The sequence below is a fragment of the Armigeres subalbatus genome, chromosome 3, assembly GCF_024139115.2.
Source record: "Armigeres subalbatus isolate Guangzhou_Male chromosome 3, GZ_Asu_2, whole genome shotgun sequence".
NCBI lineage: Eukaryota > Metazoa > Arthropoda > Insecta > Diptera > Culicidae > Armigeres > Armigeres subalbatus.
The window spans coordinates 395,975,651-396,000,030 of record NC_085141.1 but is presented as its reverse complement, the minus strand read 5'-3'; the positions used below and the strand labels follow the sequence as shown (position 1 = coordinate 396,000,030).

General features: G+C 43.9%; 2 protein-coding genes across 2 annotated transcripts; both read right to left on the bottom strand.

Annotated features, from left to right (window-relative positions):
* Positions 1-6,367: 6,367 nt before the first annotated feature.
* On the bottom strand, positions 6,368-8,489 carry LOC134223002 (uncharacterized). Its single transcript, XM_062702141.1, has 3 exons — positions 8,486-8,489; positions 6,874-8,426; positions 6,368-6,652 (listed from the first exon to the last, which is right to left on the bottom strand). The coding sequence occupies exons 1-3, from the start codon at positions 8,487-8,489 to the stop codon at positions 6,368-6,370; spliced, it is 1,842 nt and encodes a 613-aa protein (XP_062558125.1).
* Positions 8,490-16,277: 7,788 nt separating this feature from the next.
* LOC134223991 (zinc carboxypeptidase-like) lies at positions 16,278-17,919 on the bottom strand. The gene is made up of 3 exons (XM_062703213.1): positions 17,126-17,919; positions 16,862-17,064; positions 16,278-16,798 (listed from the first exon to the last, which is right to left on the bottom strand). Exons 1-3 carry the CDS (start codon positions 17,892-17,894, stop codon positions 16,514-16,516), a joined length of 1,257 nt encoding a protein of 418 aa, XP_062559197.1. The 5' UTR covers positions 17,895-17,919; the 3' UTR covers positions 16,278-16,513.
* Positions 17,920-24,380: the final 6,461 nt, after the last annotated feature.

The following is a 24,380-nucleotide window of genomic DNA, read 5'->3' as shown; positions in this document are numbered from 1 at the left end:
ATTACCGGCCGCGCAATGCAGAACACAATATTTCGTCCGATCGCGCCATCGTTCTGCTGTCCGAAACAAGAGAAATCTCGCACTGAACTGATTTTTATTACCGGCCACGCAAAGCAGAACACAATATTTCGTCCGATCGTGCCATCGTTCTGCTGTCCGAAACAAGAGAAATCTCGCACTGAACTGATTTTTATTACCGGCCGCGCAAAGCAGAACACAATATTTCGTCCGATCGCGCCATCGTTCTGCTGTCCGAAACAAGAGAAATCTCGCACTGAACTGATTTTTATTACCGGCCGCGCAAAGCAGAACACAATATTTCGTCCGATCGTGCCATCGTTCTGCTGTCCGAAACAAGAGAAATCTCGCACTGAACTGATTTTTATTACCGGCCGCGCAATGCAGAACACAATATTTCGTCCGATCGCGCCATCGTTCTGCTGTCCGAAACAAGAGAAATCTCGCACTGAACTGATTTTTATTACCGGCCGCGCAAAGCAGAACACAATATTTCGTCCGATCGCGCCATCGTTCTGCTGTCCGAAACAAGAGAAATCTCGCACTGAACTGATTTTTACTACCGGCCGCGCAAAGCAGAACACAATATTTCGTCTTCGTCCGATCGCGCCATCGTTCTGCTGTTCGAAACAAGAGAAATCTCGCACTGAACTGATTTTTATTACCGGCCGCGCAATGCAGAACACAATATTTCGTCCGATCGTGCCATCGTTCTGCTGTCCGAAACAAGAGAAATCTCGCACTGAACTGATTTTTATTACCGGCCGCGCAAAGCAGAACACAATATTTCGTCCGATCATGCCATCGTTCTGCTGTCCGAAACAAGAGAAATCTCGCACTGAACTGATTTTTATTACCGGCCGCGCAATGCAGAACACAATATTTCGTCCGATCGCGCCATCGTTCTGCTGTCCGAAACAAGAGAAATCTCGCACTGAACTGATTTTTATTACCGGCCGCGCAAAGCAGAACACAATATTTCGTCCGATCGCGCCATCGTTCTGCTGTCCGAAACAAGAGAAATCACGCACTGAACTGATTTTGATTACCGGCCGCGCAAAGCAGAACACAATATTTCGTCCGATCGCGCCATCGTTCTGCTGTCCGAAACAAGAGAAATCTCGCACTGAACTGATTTTTATTACCGGCCGCGCAATGCAGAACACAATATTTCGTCCGATCGCGCCATCGTTTTGCTGTCCGAAACAAGAGAAATCTCGCACTGAACTGATTTTTATTACCGGCCGCGCAAAGCAGAACACAATATTTCGTCCGATCATGCCATCGTTCTGCTGTCCGAAACAAGAGAAATCTCGCACTGAACTGATTTTTATTACCGGCCGCGCAAAGCAGAACACAATATTTCGTCCGATCGCGCCATCGTTCTGCTGTCCGAAACAAGAGAAATCTCGCACTGAACTGATTTTTACTACCGGCCGCGCAAAGCAGAACACAATATTTCGGCCGATCGCGCCATCGTTCTGCTGTCCGAAACAAGAGAAATCTCGCACTGAACTGATTTTTATTACCGGCCGCGCAAAGCAGAACACAATATTTCGTCCGATCATGCCATCGTTCTGCTGTCCGAAACAAGAGAAATCTCGCACTGAACTGATTTTTATTACCGGCCGCGCAAAGCAGAACACAATATTTCGTCCGATCATGCCATCGTTCTGCTGTCCGAAACAAGAGAAATCTCGCACTGAACTGATTTTTATTACCGGCCGCGCAAAGCAGAACACAATATTTCGTCCGATCGCGCCATCGTTCTGCTGTCCGAAACAAGAGAAATCTCGCACTGAACTGATTTTTATTACCGGCCGCGCAAAGCAGAACACAATATTTCGTCCGATCGCGCCATCGTTCTGCTGTCCGAAACAAGAGAAATCTCGCACTGAACTGATTTTTATTACCGGCCGCGCAAAGCAGAACACAATATTTCGTCCGATCGCGCCATCGTTCTGCTGTCCGAAACAAGAGAAATCTCGCACTGAACTGATTTTTATTACCGGCCGCGCAATGCAGAACACAATATTTCGTCCGATCGCGCCATCGTTTTGCTGTCCGAAACAAGAGAAATCTCGCACTGAACTGATTTTTATTACCGGCCGCGCAAAGCAGAACACAATATTTCGTCCGATCATGCCATCGTTCTGCTGTCCGAAACAAGAGAAATCTCGCACTGAACTGATTTTTATTACCGGCCGCGCAAAGCAGAACACAATATTTCGTCCGATCGCGCCATCGTTCTGCTGTCCGAAACAAGAGAAATCTCGCACTGAACTGATTTTTACTACCGGCCGCGCAAAGCAGAACACAATATTTCGTCCGATCATGCCATCGTTCTGCTGTCCGAAACAAGAGAAATCTCGCACTGAACTGATTTTTATTGCCGGCCGCGCAAAGCAGAACACAATATTTCGTCCGATCATGCCATCGTTCTGCTGTCCGGAAACAAGAGAAATCTCGCACTGAACTGATTTTTATTACCGGCCGCGCAAAGCAGAACACAATATTTCGTCCGATCGCGCCATCGTTCTGCTGTCCGGAAACAAGAGAAATCTCGCACTGAACTGATTTTTATTACCGGCCGCGCAAAGCAGAACACAATATTTCGTCCGATCGCGCCATCGTTCTGCTGTCCGAAACAAGAGAAATCTCGACCTGAACTGATTTTTACTACCGGCAGCGCAAAGCAGAACACACTATTTCGTCTTCGTCCGATCGCGCCATCGTTCTGCTGTACGGAACGAGAGAAATCTCGCACTGAACTGATTTTTATTACCGGCCGCGCAATGCAGAACACAATATTTCGTCCGATCGTGCCATCGTTCTGCTGTCCGAAACAAGAGAAATCTCGCACTGAACTGATTTTTATTACCGGCCGCGCAAAGCAGAACACAATATTTCGTCCGATCATGCCATCGTTCTGCTGTCCGAAACAAGAGAAATCTCGCACTGAACTGATTTTTATTACCGGCCGCGCAATGCAGAACACAATATTTCGTCCGATCGCGCCATCGTTCTGCTGTCCGAAACAAGAGAAATCTCGCACTGAACTGATTTTTATTACCGGCCGCGCAAAGCAGAACACAATATTTCGTCCGATCGCGCCATCGTTCTGCTGTCCGAAACAAGAGAAATCTCGCACTGAACTCCGTCGATTTTGTTTATAAATTTTAAACAAAAATAGCTAAAAATTGCCCTATTTTACCATCATAATGCCCCTCGTTATAAGCAGCGTACCAGCGGCTTGAGGTACACATCGAGGGGGTTAATCCGGTGGGAAATTTCTTTGCAATTTGCTCCCACCGCCTGCCAATCTCACATAGCTCGAAAGACGGGTCTTCATTTTTCTCACTCAAGCGTTTGGCTTCACCTCGGCCCTTCTTCTCGACTACCTACGTCATACTATCCGGATCCTCGGATTCTCGTTGGCGGCGATGACGATGCTACGTGATTGTAATTAAAGTACGAGACTAGCCTGCCGAATGATTACGTGGGTGGTGCCACTGAGCTGTGCCCTTCTTCTAGCGATGGTACGTTGACTGGTTGATACTGTAAAGGTTGTGGATATGTATGTGGGTAATGGGAGTTTTTGGAGCACCTAGTGATTCAGAATCGGAATCACGGCGTGCAAATGAGCTGTGAAAACAGCCCAAAGGTATGCCCCGGACGGAAAAACAGAGAAATGATACTACATTTAGTTACTCTTCTCGCTGTCATTTGCATATGGGCCATGGCGGTATGGCAACATTACACAGCCCGGTCTTTAAGTCTACCAACGCAGCGGAAAAAGCCCATGGAGCATTCTCACCAGGAGAATAATTTATATTAATGATGCCGACTCAGGCGAAACCTTTTGCCGAACACTCATTAAATTATTAACCTCGGAAAGCCATTTTCTTGCATATATACGAGATATTTATTAAGAAGGTGATTATCTTCTCATATAGTGTGGTTGAATTTTCGCCGATGTCTAAAATGGTGTTACAGGATCATTTCGATGCGATGAGCAGTAAGGCCCTCGTCCTTTTGAAAATTGTCACGTGTGGGTAAAGATGAACAGAAGGGAAAGGGTTACGTTTTGTGTACAAACAGCAACACTGGCGGGCTCCGTGTGCGGTAATTAAAACACATTTTTATTACCTCGAAATAATGACTGTGGTGCTCTGAAATAAGATTTATCTAGCTTGTAATGTGATTTATGACGTTCCAACTTTGAAATACATATGTGTACGTTGAACGCGGAAAGGTAGATTGTAAGGCTTAGTAAATTTAATGGTAATTTACAAACTGGTTCGTTTGAACCTCTTCTTTTTTTGTTATTGACCCGATTTGGATCTAAATAAAAGAAAGATTGAAACCCAATCACCCATTTAGATCCGGGGGAACATTGAACATTTTACAAATTGTTTTGTAAATACTTCCCCCGTAAGTGAAATAATGGCTTTTAATTTTTAGATTTTTTTTAAAACGAGCGCTGCTATAACTGGAACGCATTCTTGATCAATTTTAAACTTGTTTTAAAAATCTTTTTTGCCGAGTTTTTGATTTCTCATTTTAGGGTGAATTTGATCATTAAACGTTTCGATCATTTATCTATTAAAATTGAATAAAAAAAGAAAAAAGTCTTTCAAAGCGAGTTGATGTAAAAACTAACTAACTAACTAAATTAATTTGGCTTTCTCAGTCTTCAGTCTAGATTTTGAAATTACCAAACTTCAAAATAAAGCCTAAATAATAACCTTTGACTTTGCTGAAGACACTTTGTTCCTAAAATATCACCTTCGACTTGAAAATAATTTGTTCCTCTTAATTTCCCGGCGTGGCCCATCGTACACTGGCCGTTGCATCAATAATATCCATATTGTTGACGTTCACCCACTACTCGTCATCAGAGCAGATGCTCGCAGCTACCTCCGATGAGGCATTCCGATATTGGCAGCGGGTGATGCCACCCGCTTACTCACCATTGGAATGTCATCGGGAACTCCTTCGGATCCACCCCTGTGGATCCTGGGTGGGCGCTTCGCCTTGGCCCGCTGGTCGTCTGGCTACTAGACGTGCGTCTTCATATCCGCCAAAAATTCTATTTTGAATTTAGCTAGAATTAAGCTACTGACGTCTAGGATGGAAGGCGCTTGCTATACTATCAAACCATCCTAACATACTAGAACATTAGTAGAACTTTTCGTTTGGTTTGGGAAATTGACTCGCTCTGCGTGGTGGTTCCGTCTTCTTTTGAACCTGATTCCAGCTGCAGATCAAGTATTAAGGTCGTGGGACCAATACTAGCAGCATCCGATCTTAGTTATCGTATCTTATTGTCTTCTAGTCTCATGCCTCCCCCCGTCGTAACAAAGGGGGAGGTAACAAGCTTTCCCGGAAATTGTCTCAGGAAACTTCTCCAGAAGTTACTTCAGTCGTTTTCTCTTTGAAAATTCCAGCAGGAGACATTTATAATCGTATTTCGTATACTCGTATAATCGAGGTGGGTCGCTCACATTGTCTTCTCTTGAACCTCTTCCTATCATGTACTTCGTCTTCGACGTGTTGATGACTAGTACGATCCGCTTAGCTTCCCTCTTCCCACGACACTTGTATCACATAAACGGACACTCGCGGATAATCGCGACTCCGCCGAGACGACAATATTGCGGGCAAAACGAGAAGAAGGCACTTTCTTCCACCGAATAAAACAAAACTGTTGATTAACAAAAAACCAAACAAATGTATTCGACCGATAGCGACGACAAGGTCCAGATCGGTGACCGGGTGGATATCAACTGCTTCTCTAATCTGCGCTACAGTACACCGATTGTCGGTTCTAATGCTTCTCTGTGTGTGTTTTTAAAGATTCGGAGAGAGCTTTTGTTTTAGACTGACCGTGGTCAGTTAGCATATTCACACAGCAGTAAATCAGAAAAGATAGTTAACTAGAAGTAGGATTTCGGTAGCATGAATTTGATTTAATATGTTTAATATAAACCTAGCTATCTATTTAACACACCGGCCACCTTGAACTACATTTCAACACTTAATCATCTTCACTTGAGACGTCTTCAAGGGTTGGGCCAGCTGCACCAGCAGAGGCACTAAGGTAACCAGGATCACCAGCTGATCCTGTGGAATGTGTCAAGGTACCAGCACTGGGACTTCGACGTGAACCTTGAAGAATCGCTAGATCTATATCGACTCGTAGGATACACAGCCTGGAAATGGAGCGCTTTATGACAGTTCCGGATGGAAACTTTACCGTGGCTACACGCACCATCCCATCTGCGCCCGGATGAATATCGACCAATCGTCCCAGACCTTTTAAGGACTGGGAGGGATTCTTCCTGGATCATGACCATACCCCGACAATTAGATTGCGGTTAACAGTCGACCACTTGTATCGTTGCTGAAGGGTTGTGAGATACTCTTGGTGCCACCTTTTCCAGAATTGTTGAGTGTGGCGTTGAACACGTTCCCAAAGACGAAGTCGATTTTCGGGAATAACAGTGTAGTTGGGATTTGGGAGGTCATTCAAGGCCCGCCCGATTAGGAAATGCCCAGGCGTTAGGGCTTGCAAGTCGTTTGGGTCACTGGACAGTGGAGTGATGGTCCGTGAATTCAGGCATGCTTCCACCTGAGCGAGAACGGTACAAAAAGCGTCACGTGGCAAGTTTGCGCTTCCGATGACTCGACGAAGATGATGCTTCATTGACTTTACGCAAGCCTCCCACAGACCACCAAAGTTGGGAGATTTGGCCGGTATAAAGTGGAATTGTATCGACTGGGAGGAAGTCTCGTTGGACACTGATGCTGCTGAGAGCGAAATAGGTTGCGTATTTCTCGTCCGGCACCCACAAAATTCGTGGTGTTATCACAATAGATGTGTTGTGGACGACCGCGCCTCGCTATGAAGCGTCGAAGGCTTGCAATGAATGCTGCTGTCGTGAGCTCGCAGACAAGCTCGAGATGTGATGCCTTTGTGGCCATGCATACAAAAACGGCCACATAGCTTTTCTTAGGTGAAGAGCGGGGACTTGGTCGCTGCAGATAGAACGGTCCAGCGAAGTCGATGCCAACATTTTCAAAGGTGTATGATTGAGTCACGCGAACCGCTGGCAGCGACCCCATTAGCTGTACGAGATTTCGAGGACGCGTCTTCACGCAGATAACGCACTTGTGTACTACTTCGCGTGTAAGGTCTCGGCCGCCTAATGGCCAGAACTGTTGGCGAATAATGGACAGCAACAACTGCGGACCACAGTGTAGCTGTTGACGATGGATCGAGGTGGCGATCAGCCACGTGAGGGGGTGCTTTCTCGGGAGTACGAAAGGTTTTCTGGTATCATTGACGACGGCAGCGTGCTCGAGCCGGCCACCAACGCGAATTAGACCGTCTTGAAAAGCTGGACAGAGGTATCGGAGTTTAGATCGAGGTGGGATTGGCCTTCCCCCTTGAAGTGCACTGAGCTCCGATCCGAAGTATTCGGCTTGTACTAATCGCAGTATTCCATACAGTGTTGTATTGAGCTCTTCAACAGATATCGGACCATGCCGACGGTTGTTTGCCATCCTACGACAATTGTTAGCGAAACGTCTGCACAGAGTACCGATTCGCAGAAGAATTGTGAACGATGAGAATCGAGTGATAAGGTCGACAACTTCAGAATGTGTTATCGGAAGTGCTATGCATTTTCTTGTTTCCAAATCTTTCTCCTTCCATCGACCGAATTCTTCAGGAGGTTGCGGCCATGCCGCACTGCATGTTCCGAGCCATGCCGGTCCATTCCACCATAACGACTCGTCTAGTAGCTGGTCAACATTCACGCCACGTGAGATCATATCCGCGGGGTTTTGGTCTCCTGGAACGTGGTTCCAAGTGCAGTTGGTTGTAAGTTCTTGGATCTCTGCGACCCGGTTGGCCACAAAGGTTTGCCACGTGGACGGATTTGCAGACAACCAATGAAGTACAATCGTTGAATCGGTCCACAAGTGAATATTTTCCGTGACGTTGATACTGGTACAGACGGACAGGAGCAATCGAGCTATGAGCAATGCTGCGCAGAGTTCCAAGCGTACAATAGATTTGTTGTTCAACGGAGCTACTCGCGACTTAGCTGCTAGGAGACGAATAGTGACAAACCCGTCAGGAGTGATAGATCGAAGGTACAAACACGCTCCATATGCGTGCTCCGACGCATCGCTAAACCCATGAATTTGTACCATGGCCGGACGCCGCAGAGACTGCACGTGTCTAGGGAAGCGAAAAGTTTTCAAACGGTTGAAGTGAAGTTGGTAATCTTCCCATTCATTGACGAATGCTTTCGGTAGCGGGTGATCCCAGTCGTAGTCGAGCTTCCACAGTGTTTGTAGCAAGATTTTAGCCTTCACGACAGCTGGATCAAGAATCCCTAGTGGACAAAGCAACTAGTTATTTGGGACAGTATGATCCTTTTCGTATACTGCTCACACATTGTGAACTTTGGCATCTTATAGATAATTGAATCAGTTGCCGGCTCCTACAGAAGACCAAAAGGGCCTTCCCATGAGCATCGTAATCGAACTCAATGAGCAATTTTGTCTCTCGGCACTCTTTGAGAATTTCGTTAAGAATTTCTTGATGATTCGAGCATATCTTCAGAAGTTGCTTCCCAGCTTTTCAAAAATTCCGGGAAGGTGAGAGCGGAGTTGCTTTAGTTTCACTACATAATTGCATCCGGTAAGCAGATCATCCATGTACATATCTTTGCGAATTACTGTCGCCGCTAGTGGGTATCGTTCCTGTTTATCCTCCGCGAGCTGCTTCAGCACTCGTGTAGCGAGGAATGGAGCAGAGCTTGTACCGTAGGTTACGGTGAGGAGCTGGAAAATTTTTAGCGTTTCCGAAGTGTTTTGCCGCCAGTAAATTCGCAGCAGCCGTTGATCGAGACGATGATGAAGAATTTGACGGTACATTTTGCAGAGATCACCCATGAGAACAAAAGCTGGCATCCGAAAGCGAAGAACGATGTCGTTCAGAGTATTCTGAATAGTCGGACCTGTCATTAGAATGTCGTTTAACGATAAGCCAGAACCACTCTTGCAGGATGCGTCGAAGACAATGCGGAGCTTCGTGGTCGTGCTATCAGGGCGTAGAATGGCGTGATGTGGGAGGAAAAATTGTGGAACACTGTCGTCTTCTGCTGCTAGCTCTGTGGCTGAGATTTCTCGCATATGCCCTAATCGTTGGTATTCATTAATAAAGGCTTCGTATTGAATTCGCAGCGGTGGATTGGCGTCTAGTTTGCGTTCAAGAGCAAGAAAACGGCGGCGGGCGTTGTGTTTGTTATTTCCAAGACGAGGAAGCAACTCTTGCTTGATAGGAAGGCGTACTTCATAGCGGCCATTTTCAGTGCGAGAAAAGCTGGAAACAAAGTGTCGCTCGCACTCCTTCTCCGTTGGCGACCAGCATGTGGACAATGAACATTGTTCCAAGTCCCAAAAACGTGCCACTAACTGTTCTAGTTTTTGGCTTTGTGTCAGCAAACAGTTTTGACTTGGTGGTGAAGTTCTTTTCGAGCACTCACCAGAGACAATCCAGCCGGGAACAGTGCAGTGCTTTGAAGGAGAGGTAAGTTTTCACCGAGAGATATTCTGCCATATCGCAGAAGCTCAAAGAATGGTCCAGCGCCCAGGGGCGCGTCTACCGGTCCTGGAATACTGAATGTTGGATCGGCCAAGGTTTTCCCAATCCACCGTTGAAATTGGTTGTCCTGGTTGGTCGCTTGATATGGTCTTCAACACATGAAACTTCATCCGTTTCCCGAATGCGGAAATTCTTGACGAGACTGTTGTCTCAACCGATCTTGTAACGGTTTGTTTGCCCTACACCTCCAAGACTAGTGTACTCCGATACAGCCGGTAACTTGAGACGTTGGAATAATGCCTCTGTCATAAGATTGAACTGCGAACAACTGTCCAAGAGAACCCTAGCAACGACGCAAGCTCCGTTGAAATCCTCAAAAAAGACCAAGGCGGTACACAGCAGAACAGTCTCGTTGGGGAGCTTCGCCGAATGTGCCACCAGCGCAGTAGGTGGGTTCGATTGTGGATGAGTCGAAACTGGTGGGGGTGCGAAGTCGGAGTGAATAACGGAGACCAGTGTTGAATTTGTGATTGTTCCACTGAACTGGGTAGCGAGGTGGAGTCAGGTAGGCAGGAGGAAGGATGCTTCAGCTGCCGGTTGCTGTTAGTATTTAACGACGAGAACGAGGATACACTGGGCTCTAATGGAGGTAGATCAATAAGAGTGTGGTGTCTCTTTCTGCACTTTCGACATCCTTCAGATGTGCAATCCTTGCAGCCGTGTGCTACAGTCTTCATGCAGTTCAAGCAGAGATGGTGTTGCTTTACAAATTCGAAACGCTGTTTGGGAGAAAGTTTTCGAAATTTGAAGCACTGATACAAAAAATGGTCACCGCTGCATTGTAGACATTTTCGGTTCGTGGGCGATTCTACGAACGACGAGGGTTCGGCAACATGCTAAAAACCTTAGGAGCAAACTTCATCTTAGTTTCCCGACCAGGAATAGGAGCGATGGCTTGAAGGACCCGAGCATGGCCTTGCAAGAAGGTGACCATGTCATCATATTTGGGCATTTTGTTGTCTCGAGAAACCTTTTTGTCGAAAGCGTTTCGAGCGATATAATTTTCCCATTCACGAAGTGTGTTATGGTCTAAACGGAGGCTGAGTTGGTAGACTAAAATCGTACTCCAGTTTTCCGTTGGTTGGCAATCTTTTTCAAGATAGCAATGTTCCAATCGAAGCGATCAACTAGGTTTAGAAGTTCCTCCGACTATTCCTGCTCTATTGTATGCGTTTGGAACAGCTCCGCGAGATGGCATTTAATAAGCACCCGCTTATTGTCGATTCACATTCACAATTCACCAGTCGCTGCCATGCTTCTGGATAATTTGCATCACTAATGGGAATTTCAGAAATCAGCCCCGCTGCTTCACCTCGCAATAAGCTTTTCAGGTATTGGAATTTTTCGGCCGCACTCAGTTCCATTGACGAATGTACTGCAGCATTATATAAATCGTGGAACGAACGCCATCCCAAAGGATTTCCCGAAAATTCCGGCAACTTCAGTTCAGGGTACTTAATGTGCTTAGGGGAAGGAACATGCAATCGCGAAGACGATGCAATGACCATCGGTTTGCGTTCCAACAAACGGGATAACTTCGCTTTGATCTCGTAGTACTTGGATTCAAACCTGAAAAGCTGAGTCTCGTATTCTACCTCAGGTGTAGAAGAAGGGGATAGTTGCAGTTGAATTATCACCTCGACGTATTGATTGTAGAAGACTTCCAATTTCTCCAACCTGACCGGCACCTGATCCGCTTGATCCTCGGCGTCATACGTTTCGTGAAAAGTTTCGATCGCAGCCACAGACGAGATTAAATAATTTCTCCGGATTTCATGTTCCGTCCGCTTGACCTTAATTGTTTCCTCAGACATTCACAACCGCGATCGACACCCCAAACCACAGGAAAATCCACCAATACAACAGAACGAACCCACCTGGTATTTGAGTGCGATGATTTTGTTCTACGAAATGCTTCTGTAGACAAAAAAAAACAGCTTCACCACCAGCGACGGTTTCAGAACGGGAACTCCACTTGCTTTCTTCGGCAATTTTCCCTTTTCACTGCACTTCTTCTCGGACACGAGATGTATCCGTTTCTTACGTCACCAACGCGATCGTAATGGCTCGTAGCAATTCACACAATTAGTTCCAATGGTTCGGAGTTTGTTCACGAAAGTACGTTGGAGCGAATTATGTAGTCTCACAGTAACTCGCGGTTGATTTTCACAAGCGCGATATTCGCGTCGATGGCTAATCAATTGCCGTTTGTGGCACACAATTCTGGCGGGAAACTCGCTTGGCTTCTCTTTCTGCCCACTATTGTCGAACGTTTGTATTGTTCGAATCACTGGTCAATGTCCATGCGCAAAATGGCCTACGCTTGGCGTCACTTCTGCACTAGCACTAAGTCCAGCCTCATCCGCAGCTCGAAGAACCATGTTCACGACGACACTTGTGTCACATAAAAGGACACTCGCGGATAATCGCGACTCCGCCTAGACGACAATATTGCGGGCAGAACGAGAAGAAGGCACTTTCTTCAATAGAATAAAACAAAACTGTTGATTAACAAAAAACCGAACAAATGTATTCGACCGATAGCGACGACAAGGTCCAGATCGGTGACCGGGTGGATATCAACGGTTTGTCTAATCTGCACTAAAGTACACCGAATGTTGGTTCTGATGCTTCTCTCGATGTGTATTTGTAGATTCGGAGAGAGCTTTTGTTTAAGACTGACCATGGTCAGTTAGCATATTCACACAGCAGTTAATCATAAGAGATAGTTAACTAAAAGTAAGATTTCGGTAGCATGAATTTGATTTAATATATTTAATATAAACCTAGCTATCTATTTAACACGTGCCATAATATATGTCGTCGGCGAACCCGAGCAGCACAAGTCAGACTAAAATGGTTGCAGCAACTTGATAGTGACCAAATCTAGTCGCATATCCGTTGCAGTAATCTATGTGGGACATGTGTGCTACTTGGGAAGCCAAATAGCTGGACGGACTTATTGAAAATTGTACCACTCATGGTAATTCCTGCTCTTCGTATTACCCCTTCCAAAGCGATGTTGAATAGCAGACACGAAAGACCATCTCCTGCTATATCCCTCTGCGCGTTTCGAAGGGACTCGAGAATGCCCCTGAAACTCGAACTACGCACATCATTCGATCCATCGTCGCTTTGATCAACCGTGTCAGTTTATCCGAAAATCCGTGTTCGTGCATTAGCTGCCATAGCTGGTCCCGATCGATTGTATCATATGCGGCTTTGAAGTCGATGAATAGATGATGTGTGGGCACGTTGTATTCGCGGCATTTCTGCAGTACTTGGCGAATGGCGAACACCTGGTCCGTGGTAGAGCGTTCACCCATAAAACCCGCCTGGTACTGCCCCACGTACTCCCTTGCAATTGGTGCTAGTCGACGGCATAAAATTTGTGAGAGTATCTTGTAAGGGGCGTTCAGCAATATGATTGCGCGGTAGTTGCTACAATCCAGTTTATCGCCCTTTTTATAGATGGGACACACGACACTTTCCATCCACCCCGCGGCAAAACTTCTTCCTCCCAAATCTTGGTAATAGCCCAGTGCAGCGCTCTAGCCAGTGCCTCACCACCGTGTTTAAATAGCTCTCCTGGTAGTTGGTCAACCCCAGGGGCTTTGTTGTTCTTCAGCCGGCCAATCTCTTCCTGGATTTCCTGGAGATCCGGAGCCGGTAAAATTATGTCCTGCGCGCGTTATCCCAGGTTCATCACCATATCGCCATCTTCGTCTGCCACATCGCCATTCAGGTGTTCTTCGTAGTGTTGCCACCACCTTTGGATCACCTCACGCTCGTTCGTAAGAAGGTTCCCGTTTATGTCCTTACCCATATCAGGCTGTGGCACGTGGCCCTTACGTGAACGGTTCAACGGTACAGTTGCTCCGTCGATCACAATCTCGATCTTCTTGCTAGCGCTTTTTCCTCCGGAAAATCGAGTTTTGTCTGTCCCGCGCCCGTTTATATCGTGCCTTGTTCACCCTCGTGCGGTGTTGCAGCAATCTCGCCCATGTTGCATTCTTCCCTTCCACTAACTGCTCACATTCGCCGTCATACCAGTCGTTTCTCTGATCCGGGGGCACCGTGTCAAGTGCTGTGGTTGCGGTGCTACCAATGGCGGATCGAATATCTCTCCAGCCATCTTCAAGAGACGCTGCGAATAGCTGCTCTTCCTTTGGGAGTGCCACTTCCAGCTGCTGCGCGTATCATTGGGCTAGTCTACCGTCTTGTAGCCGGCCAATGTTAAGCCGCGGCGTCCGACTTCGACGCGTGTTGTACACCGTCGAGAGTTTTGAGCACAGGCATACTGCAACGAGGTAGTGGTCGAATTCAATATTCGCACTTCGGTAAGTGCGGACGTTCCATTTTAACAAGAGATGAACTTATTTCAATGTACGAAACATACATGCATGGTGAATCACTTTTGAACTAAGTATAATTTTGTTATATATTTTGCTGCCCGTGTCCCCTAAAATGAGTTTTTGTCTTTTTCACCTCTTCGCGTTCGTCATCACCAATTCAGGGACCGATTTGTGATTTGGGCTTTTCTTATTTTGTAATCAAACATTGTTTTATTAGTTTTATTAGCGGCACAGTAGCGGTTAAGATGAATACACCACTAGGTGTTCCAATCTGCCAAATTCACGATGCAGCCATCTTGGATTTTAGTATGGGAGAGCCAGCCGGTTTGTTTTCGTTTTGCACTGAAATAGTAGTTTGTGCAACTAGTTGCAAAAAGATGATTTTTTCAGCACGAGTTGTACGTTTATCCAACGAGGCTTTCCGAGTTGGATAAATACTACGAGTGCTAAAAAAATCGAGTTTTGCAACGAGCTGCAAACGCAATTTTTTTTGCAATGACGAAAAATGGATTTCAATATATTAAATCTGTACCAAAATGGTACAATTGTATTTATTTCACATGATCAATTTTGCCAAAATGTCATACTGCTGCAGAAAACAAACATATTCTATGTTATCGTGCCACATTGTATGCTCGACAGACCATAAAGCGATGGATAAACCTGCTTTTAGACAATTTGATGTCATGTCCATTGAATTATTTCATTAATTACGTGAAGTGAAGAGAAAACACTGTTTGAACACTCACTCAAGTCAATTGAACTAAATTTGGCTATAGAACTGTAGTTCTAATGCTGGTTTTTCATTATAGTAGCGAAGTGAGTGCTATAATGGATATTATGCAACCCATTTGAATTGCATAATGTTTATTAAAGCACCCATTGCATTGGTATGGAAAAGTAGGCCGTTTTATCACTCAAACGCCAACTGCAAACCAGGTATTATGATCAGGAATTGCAAAAAGGAATTTTTCACCCCCGCCTTCTTCTCTTTCACAAACTTGGCAGATTGGAGCACCTAGTACTGTATTCATCTTGGTAGCGGTTAAGTAACACGCTTGCTTCAGCAGGAATTCACCTTCCAATGTTTGTTCACGAAATCATGCACGCCCACATGACAAATCGGTCCCGAAATGTTACATTTACTTACAATTCTGTTTAAGAATCTAATTTAAAAATGTGTACGAATTGAGCAAAACTCTTATATATGTATAGTTACAACAGCTTGCAAAATTTTAAGATCAAATATACAATATTTGTTTACGTATTTGGCAATTTTGTATAAGCCCGCTACTACACTTGCCTCTCCACATCTCGATATTGAAGGGACCATCGAGATAGGGAGAGACCGAGGAATGGAAGGAAAATTGAAATGGGTACTAGATCCAAAAAAGCTCGTTGCTATGAAAAACGACAACCAAACAAATCTAGAGTGCTTTGAGAATAGGTCGTATGTGCAAAAGGGAGTCTCTCCATGCCTCCATGCTCTTTCGATTATTACAGATCTATAATAAAGTTTACTTCAGATTTCTTGGCAGATATCTAAAGATTATAGCTTTGTCTAGCGTTCTGAAGTGAAAATGTGGCAAAATATGCAAAATTAGCTTATGTACAAGCGAAAGGGAGCGTGAACAAAGAGAGCCTCTCTTTTGCACATACGACCTATTCTCAAAGCAATCTAGAAATGTCGTTTCCTGTTGTTGATGTGTTTGTTATTGTCCAAAGATGGTATAGTAGCCTAAAAATTTGATCATATCGACATAAGGAGAGTGTATCCAGAACAAAATATGATCAGAACACATCGAGATAAAGAGAGATCGAGATAGGGAGGTTATCGAGATGTAGAATGCCCAGATGTATGTATATTGAAGGGACCGAGGAAATCATTGACATAGGGAGAGATATCGAGATATAGAACATCGAGATGTGGAGAGTCGACTGTAATACATAATCTGAAAGGTTCTTATACAGAACTGTAAGAAAATCTAACAAGCGTTGGTTGGGTGCAAGATTGTACCAACTTTTAAGAGCCAGTGCCCCGTAACGCTGGGTAGACGCCTATTTCTCGAAAGGTATGAAAGCTGTACCTTAATCTAAAGAGGCTTCACATCAAGTTTGAGAAATACCTGACTGAAAAACGACTGCTTAATTTCTTCTCAATAGTAATGGAGTAGAAAGACATGCACTAAGGACACGGGTATACTACACAAGCTCATTCAATGTTCATCTCGGTAAATAAAAAAGCTAATGGTAAACCATATTTGGCATTCACACGTATGAATCAAATAGACGCTACAAAATGTAAATAATTATTTTGAGAAATAAGTTGCTGACGTATTACTTCAGTAGAGTCGCTTATCTTATTTCAAACCAATCGGACAATTGTTAAATTATTTAGGAACTGCAATATTATCACTGTTTTTCAAGCTGCACACACAGGCTTATAAACACAGACCATTTACAACAGGTGCAATCCTCTTTTTTCGCCTTCTTCCAAAATCACGATAATTGAATCCAAAGTTTCCTCCGAGTTTGGAATAATTTGTTCTGGTGGGAGCACGAAACCGAACGCTCCGGTGTCACGAAGCTCGTAGCATAGCACGATTGGTGTCTTGTAGACGCCCTTGACCCAATCGATGCTGCCTCCGGACGCAATGTAGATGGCTTCAGCAATGTTTCCGATCTTATACTGCGTTCCGTATCTTTCGCTAAGTTTCGCGATGCCCAATCTTCCAATCTCCATCTGAAAAATAGAGCTCAATTAATTCATCTCTTCCGAGTGAGATGTTTTTCTGCTAAATCTTACAATTTCATCATAATTATCTAACGGCGCTGTCGTATGCCCATATGGTAAAAGCAACAATTGTGAGTAAGAGTGAAAAGATAAATAGGTGCTGATCGAAGACTGAACTGACGAATAATACTCTGATAGCGTACGAGTCTCGTCTTCCGAAAATGCGGATGGTCCGGCGTAAGTGTCTGAACACGGCGAGTTAGAAGCACCTCCCTCTAAGAATAAACAAAATTTCAAAATTTTTATTTAAATAAATTCAATCACGGTAGAACTCACGCATGAAATTATAACCCCAGTTCCTATTCGGATCAGCCCCAGTGCACAAAACGCTATGTGGTCTACGAGTCTTTCTCCACTGTCGATTAGTGGTGTGCGTGTAGACATATCCATCCGGGTTCGTAACCGGGAAGACGTACCAATCGTAGTTCTCCGCAATGTTACGCACTTTTGTATCGGTCGAAACCAACAATTCATTTAGGATCCAAGTAATTGTTGCTCCACTAATCCACTCTCGGGCATGGATAGTACCCTCTATGAACACTCCAGGATTACCACTCTTATAAGACACTTTCACGCCTCGTATTTCTCGACCTTCAAATGTGGTACCCCCTACAATAGTAGTGAGGACAGTGGGATACCTCGTCACCAAATCATCCAACCAAGCGTAAATTTCTTCCAGCGTGTAGTACGCATTCCAACCAAAGGCCTGTCGAGTGTTTCTTCTACGTTCCTGCTCGAATAGCTGTTCCAAATCGGACACGCTAAGCTGCACTTGCAGGTCGTACCGTTCAACTAACTCTCCGAACTCAGCAAACATATGGGGCGGAACAACCAAGTCCACTTCGCTATCCACATTCACCGGTTCACTCCAGAAATTGTAACCCTGGCCTAGCTGTTCAACGGCTTGCAGCACTTCCAGCTGTTGTGCGGATTCAATTTTGATCCTATACAGTCGATAGTTGTCGTAGCGGGCACGCTCAGATAGGGCAGCGATAGCCATGGTGGCCACCAAGGCCATGGTCCACAGTACAGATTTGGAAGCCATTGTGGAATACAATAGCACACTAAAAGCTGTTCATCAAATAATATGGCTTTTATAAAAAAAAGCACGGTAGCTGAACGATAATAAATCAATCGAATTCATTCGTGCTATCTTATCTTAGTTGGTCAATACAATCGGGGCGCTCCTCGCGTCGCCGATAAATGACGATGAATATTTATGTTATTTGCAGGTATTTGTTTGATGTGTAATTAGGTATAGAGATTGTTATGCTTGGTCATGAGCTGTAGTAAAATGTATATTAATTTGGGGTTTTTTCAATCAAACGAGATAGTCAATCAGAGGTTATTATCTGCTCGCGTCAGAAAAAAAGATAGTTGTAAAGGGTGTCCACAGGTAAATTGTTTCACATCCAAAGGTCGATAACATTCCTGGACAATTTATAATGAAATTTAGGTAAAATGGCTTCAGCGTTTCATTGCGAAATTGCACAGCACATGCGCAAGATAATTTTGCACACTTTTCTCAATATGCCATTACTAACATAATCCAAATTCGTACCCATTACCCCAAAATCACCTGAGTTGCGGCCGACCGAAGGCTAAAATGAAAGCAAGAGCTTCGAAAGCATCCAAAACTTGTTATTACGAAATGATAAAATGATAAATTAAATATAAATCTGAATTTAAAAAATTTAATAAGTGCTGAAATCTATTTTTGGCTGATATTCGTTAGATTTTGCGACAACATCAAGTTTATTCTTCAGCCTGGTTCACATTGCAGCACTATTTAGATTTTTTGTTTATGATTTTTGAAATAGTTAGAGTCGTAAAAAATATGGGTTCTTTGGAAAAGTTTACCTTAATTAATTCAAATCATCGACTGAGACAATGAGGCCTATTATTTTTTTTCGGGAAAGAAAGCAGAAAAATGTTGGTTTAGGCTTTGTATAAAAACGTATGAGTTTATTTATTAATAAAGTTCAAGCATTTGGATATGTTGAAAAATTAATTTCATGGTCAATGGTCGATTGACTAATTTTTGACGACTAGTTCAAAGTGATGCCATTTTACTGTGGACACCCTTTACAACAAGCTGGGCAATCTAATAACCACGAAATCTAACATTGCTTTCAATTAGGCAAGATGTTTGAAGCTGTTCAATGTTTGTTCTACATCTTTTACGCTGATTGCTAAAGCTAATTCGGTCGAGTGGAAGAATGGTGTCTCACGGTGCCCCAGACGCGAATATTATATTAACTTTTATGAACCTCCGTGGTTTTCTCACGAAAAGAAAGCTTAGAGCATCAGAAAAAGGATACGGGGTGTTTTAAAATCTATCGTCGGTGAAATTTTGAATACGCCCTATTTCGAAATTGTATGGTTTTCCCATATACATACAACATGTTAGATGCAAAATAGAAATATATAATGTTTTTCTTTTCAATAGTAAAAAAAATCAAGTATTGTTTAAATGTCAGTAGCAATAGAAAATCTCCAAAAAAATGAATGACATTCGGGTAATTGGTCCAGCCCACGTAGGTTTGTCATACATTAAGATTGGTCAAGAAATAAATCTGATGGAACAACAGTGTTGAACGCGTAAATATTTCACTCTTAACTGCACAGCTTACTCTCCAGATTAGACATGAAGATCGATTAAGAACGAAAGACGAAAGATTTTAAAACACCCCGTATTAAGTATATTTGGTACTCTAAGATTTCTTTTCGTGAGAAAACCACGGAGGTTCAAGAAAGTTCGATAATATTCGTGTCTGGGGCATTACATCCCTCGAAAAGCTGTATTGTGCACTTCCACAGTTATTATCTGACAGGTTTCAAATTTTACATTTGTATCCAGCCACTTTCTGAATAACGCCACTGTGTTATATTTCGCCACCTTGGTAAAACAATTAGGGGAACTGCTCCTGGATTTCATCTCATGGCTCCGATATTTATCTCGTCAAAAACAAAGCAATGGAAAGGAAATTGACCTTTCCCGTCAAAAATTGCATCTCGTTTTATTGTCTCAATCGATACTTTGGCCAACTTTGCCATAGAACCCCTATTTGTTGAAGCCTCTAACTATTAAAAAAAACAAAAGCCGAAAAAGTGCTGCACGTGTGAACCGGCCTGAAAAATTCACCCGATGTTCGTTCAAAATCGGGCAAATATTAGACCAATCTCTAAAAACAGCACTTTTTTATTTTTTGTTAAATTTAAAAATACTTAGAGACGTAAAAAAATATGGGTTTTTTTAGGAAAGAATCGATAGAGTGAAAAAAAATTTCGACGGGGAAGGTCGATTGATTTGTTTCTTATTTTTGTGATTTTTTCCAGGAGTGAGCACGCAGGATTACAAACAGAAGCGACGAAATTGGTGCCGTATTTCTTTGTTTCGCGTTGAGATGAATATATGTTCTGTGAGATGAAGATCGGAACATTTCCCCTAGATTCTTTAACGCTTTAGTACAGTATTTTACCTAATTAAAGGGTGAACGGAATCAAGTTGCATCATTTAGAACGAATCGCCAAAAAATATCAACGCCAGTTCGAGACATTGCAGAAATATTGAAATTTTAGAGGAATCGGGGTAAAATGAGCACTTTATAGTGGTTTGATCAGCACGAAACCCCGCGCATTCGATTTGTCACACTGTTTTCATTTAGAAAATATATTTTTTTAAATTATGAAGCGCCAGTTGGTGTAATTGAATTTCGAGTTTTTTTTTAAAAACCGTCGGTGTGGATTGTCGTGAAATTTTCAGGGACTGAAATACAATATTTTTCATTTATTTAGTCTACATCTAAACAGATAACACTGAATCAACAATTTGACGCCACAATACACGGTTTGAGGCCGCATCTCTCCATCCTCGAATACGCCCCACGCTCGCCAAGTCGTTTTGCACCTGGTCTGCCCACCTCGTCGCTGCGCTCCACGCCGTCTCGTACCTGTCGGATCGGAAGCGAACACCATCTTTGCAGGGTTTCTGTCCTGCCCATCGTACCCTTCCGGTTTTAGCTACCTTCTGGAAACTGGGTTCGCCGTAGAGTTCAGCGAGCTCGCGGCTCATCCTTCGTCGCTACACACCGCTCTTTTGCACACCACCAAATATGGTCATAAGCAGCCGTCTCCCGAATACTCCGAGTGCTTGCAAGTCCTCCTCGAGCATTGTCCATGTTTCATGTCCGTAGAGGATAACCGGTCCTATTAACGTCTTGTACATGACACAGGGCCCTCCTTAGCCGTGCGGTAAGACGCGCGGCTACAAAGCAAGACCATGCTGAGGGTGGCTGGGTTCGATTCCCGGTGCCGGTCTAGGCAATTTTCGGATTGGAAATTGTCTCGACTTCCCTGGGCATAAAAGTACCATCGTGCCAGCCTCATGATATACGAATGCAAAAATGGTAACCTGACATAGAAATCTCGCAGTTAATAACTGTGGAAGTGCTTAATGAACACTAAGCTGCGAGGCGGCTCTGTCCCAGTGTGGGGATGTAATGCCAATAAGAAGAAGAAGAACATGACACATTTGGTGCGGTGGCGAATCTTTTTTGACCGCAGTTTCTTCTGGAGCCCGTAGTAGGCCCGACTTCCACAGATGTACTTTGTCTTTGACGCATTCACCACCAGTCCAAAATTTGTTGCTTCACGTTTCAGGCGGGTGTACAGTTTTGCCACCTTTGCAAATGTTCGGCCGACAATGTCCATGTCATCCGCGACACAAATGAATTGACTGGATCTGTTGAAAATCGTACCCCGGCTGTTACACCCGGCTCTCCGCATGACATCTTCTAGCGCAATGTTGAACAACAGGCACGAAAGTCCATCACCTTGTCTTAGTCTACGGCGCGATTCGAACGAACTGGAGTGTTCGCCCGAAATCTTCACACAGTTTTGCACACCATCCACCGTTGCTTTGATCAGTCAACGAAGCCGGCTTGATAACTTCCCACGAACTAATTCACTAATGGTGACAGACGTCGGAAGATGATCTGGGATATCAATTTGTAGGCGGCATTAAGTATGGTGATCGCTCGAAAGTTCTCACACTCCAGCTTGTCGCCTTTCTTGTAGATGGGGGATATAACCCCTTCCTTCCACTCCTCCGGTAGCTGTTCAGTTTCTCAGATTCTGACTAACAGTTTATGCAGGCAAGTGGCTAGCTTTTCCGGGTCCATCTTGATGAGCTTAGCTCCGATACCATCCTTACCAGCTGCTTTATTGGTCTTTACCCGTTGGATGGCATCCTTAACTTCTCTCAAGGTGGGGGCTGGTTGGCTTCCATCGTCCGTTGAACTGTCGTAGTCATCTCCTCCGCTGCCTTGACTTTCACTGCCTGTACTCTCAGCGCCATTCAAATGTTCCTCGTAGTGCTGCTTCCACCTTTCGAACACCACACCTTCGTCCGTCAAGATGCTCCCATCCTTATCCCACATTTCGAGCACATTACGGCTCGCGGCACAAAGCCTTTGCGGGATGCATTGAGCTTTGATAGAACTTGAGAACTTGTTTCTTGAGCACAGCTTTTCCATCTCCTCGCACTCCGCTTCTTCCAGGCGGCGTTTCTTCTCCTGAAAAAGGCGGATTTGCTGTCTCCGCTTCCGTCTATAACGTTCCACGTTCTCCCGGGTACCTTGCTGCAGCGCGACCGCCCGCGCTGCGTTGTTCTCCTCCTGAATTTGTCTGCACTCTTCGTCGAACCAATCTTTCCGTCGTCTTCGTCCCACATACCCGACGTTGTTCTCCGCTGCGTCGTTAATGGCTGCTTTGACTGTATTCCAGCAGTCCTCAAGAGGGGCCCCATGGTGCGCTGAACTTTCCAATAGTCGGTCTAAACTCCTCCTTCTGGCCAACTGCAACCTGAGCGTTTAAATCTCCTATGATGATTTTGACGTCGTGGCTTGGGCAGCTGTCGTACTCACGTTCCAGCTGCGCGAAGAATGCGTCCTTATCATCATCAGTGCTTCCGGAGTGTGAGCTATGGACGTTGATTATGCTGAAGTTGAAGAACCGGCCTTTGATCCTCAACCTGCGCATTCTTTCATTGATCGGCCACCACCCGATCACGCGCCTTTGCATGTCGCCCATCACTATGAAAGCTTTTCCCAGCTCGTGTGTGTTGCCGCAGCTCTAGTAGATGGTATAATTACCTCTCAACGTTCGCACCATTGAAGGGAACAAACCTCCTGCAGCGCTACGATGCCGAATCCAGGGTCTATGAGCACATCGGCGATTGTGCGTATGCACATAAATGAGTGTTATAATCTGTTGTAATGGTGGTTAAAGTACCAATTTTGTTGGTATGGAAAAGTAGGCGTTTGTTGACTTAAATATGAACTGTAAAACCAGGTATTATGATCCAGAGTTGCAAAAAGTGTTTATCCAATCTGCAGTAAATCGTGAAAAACTTTTAAACGAATAGAGATAGAAGGTTGCTTTTTTTTAGCAAATCGTTTGTTATATAATTCCTCTATATTCTATGTGTGTCTAGTTTCAATGGCATTATTATGGATACCCATTTTGGATGCAATAATTGAAAAAATCATCAGTTCAGTGCATTTAATGCATCAGTGAAAAATATATGGACCTAAAACATGCCGTATCAATGTCTTACCATAAAGTATAGGTCCGAGGTTGAATGTTACAAATATAAAATGGATGGGTTTCATCGATTTTTTTTTCAGATATGCTTTTTTCATAAAATGCGTTTCATAAAATGGATACCCCTAAACGTCATTTCCCAGAGTTGTCGTAGAACAATTTTTCTTTTGTTATACCCTAAACTTTCATTTGAAGCCCCCAACATTCCAGACTTTGGCTAATTTTAGGACATGTTAGGCACCAGTCTCAACAAAAAAGCAATGAAAAACTAATAATTGTTTTCGAGCGTCTTAGGGTAAATGTTACACGGTTTCAAAAAGTAAAAGGAAGATAATTTTTTTGAAACCCACTGAAAAACTGTCATTTTGTATTTTAGCTTTGCTGAGTCGCAGCCAGCGTAGAATAAAAAGATAATAGTTGCTCGTTTTTTCTTTGTTGAGATTGGTTCCTTTGAAAACGCGAAGTGGACCAAAATTGGATTCCGAAAAGTTAGTTTTTAAATGAACTCATTAGATTTTGTACAAGTCCTTTACCAAATTTTTTTTCCGCTTAGTTGATCATTTGATTTAATTAGGGTCAACTTTGCCGAAGAACCCATATGTTTGATGCATTCAACTATTACGAAAATCGAAAACAAAAAATAAAATGGTACTGCAGTGTGAACCAGCCTGAACAATTAGATTGATGCTCCCCAAAAATGTAGCAAATATCAGATTTCAGCACTTTTCTATTTTTTTCTATTTGTTTTTTTTTCTATGATAGTGACAAAACAACGGGTCAAAATAAGTCAAAGAATTGAAAATGTTGATAACACTTTATTAGCTAAATAAAAAATGTTGCCATGAGAAACCAATTGACCTTCCCCGTAAAATTTTTATATTCGCTCAATCGAATGGCTTATTTAAGGTCAACTATCCCAAAGAAC

What these genes read in the sequence shown, in the direction of transcription:
- LOC134223002 (XM_062702141.1), bottom strand. An exon ending in GTGATAACACCACGAATTTT is followed by an intron (nt 6,653 to 6,873) that starts GTGGGTGCCGGA and finishes GTTCTCGCTCAG; the next exon opens with GTGGAAGCATGCCTGAATTC.
- LOC134223991 (XM_062703213.1), bottom strand. Translation starts at nt 17,894, where the DNA reads ATGGCTTCCAAATCTGTACTGTGGACCATGGCCTTGGTGGCCACCATG. An exon ending in CTGGGGTTATAATTTCATGC is followed by an intron (nt 17,065 to 17,125) that starts GTGAGTTCTACC and finishes GTTTATTCTTAG; the next exon opens with AGGGAGGTGCTTCTAACTCG. An exon ending in TAGATAATTATGATGAAATT is followed by an intron (nt 16,799 to 16,861) that starts GTAAGATTTAGC and finishes TCTATTTTTCAG; the next exon opens with ATGGAGATTGGAAGATTGGG.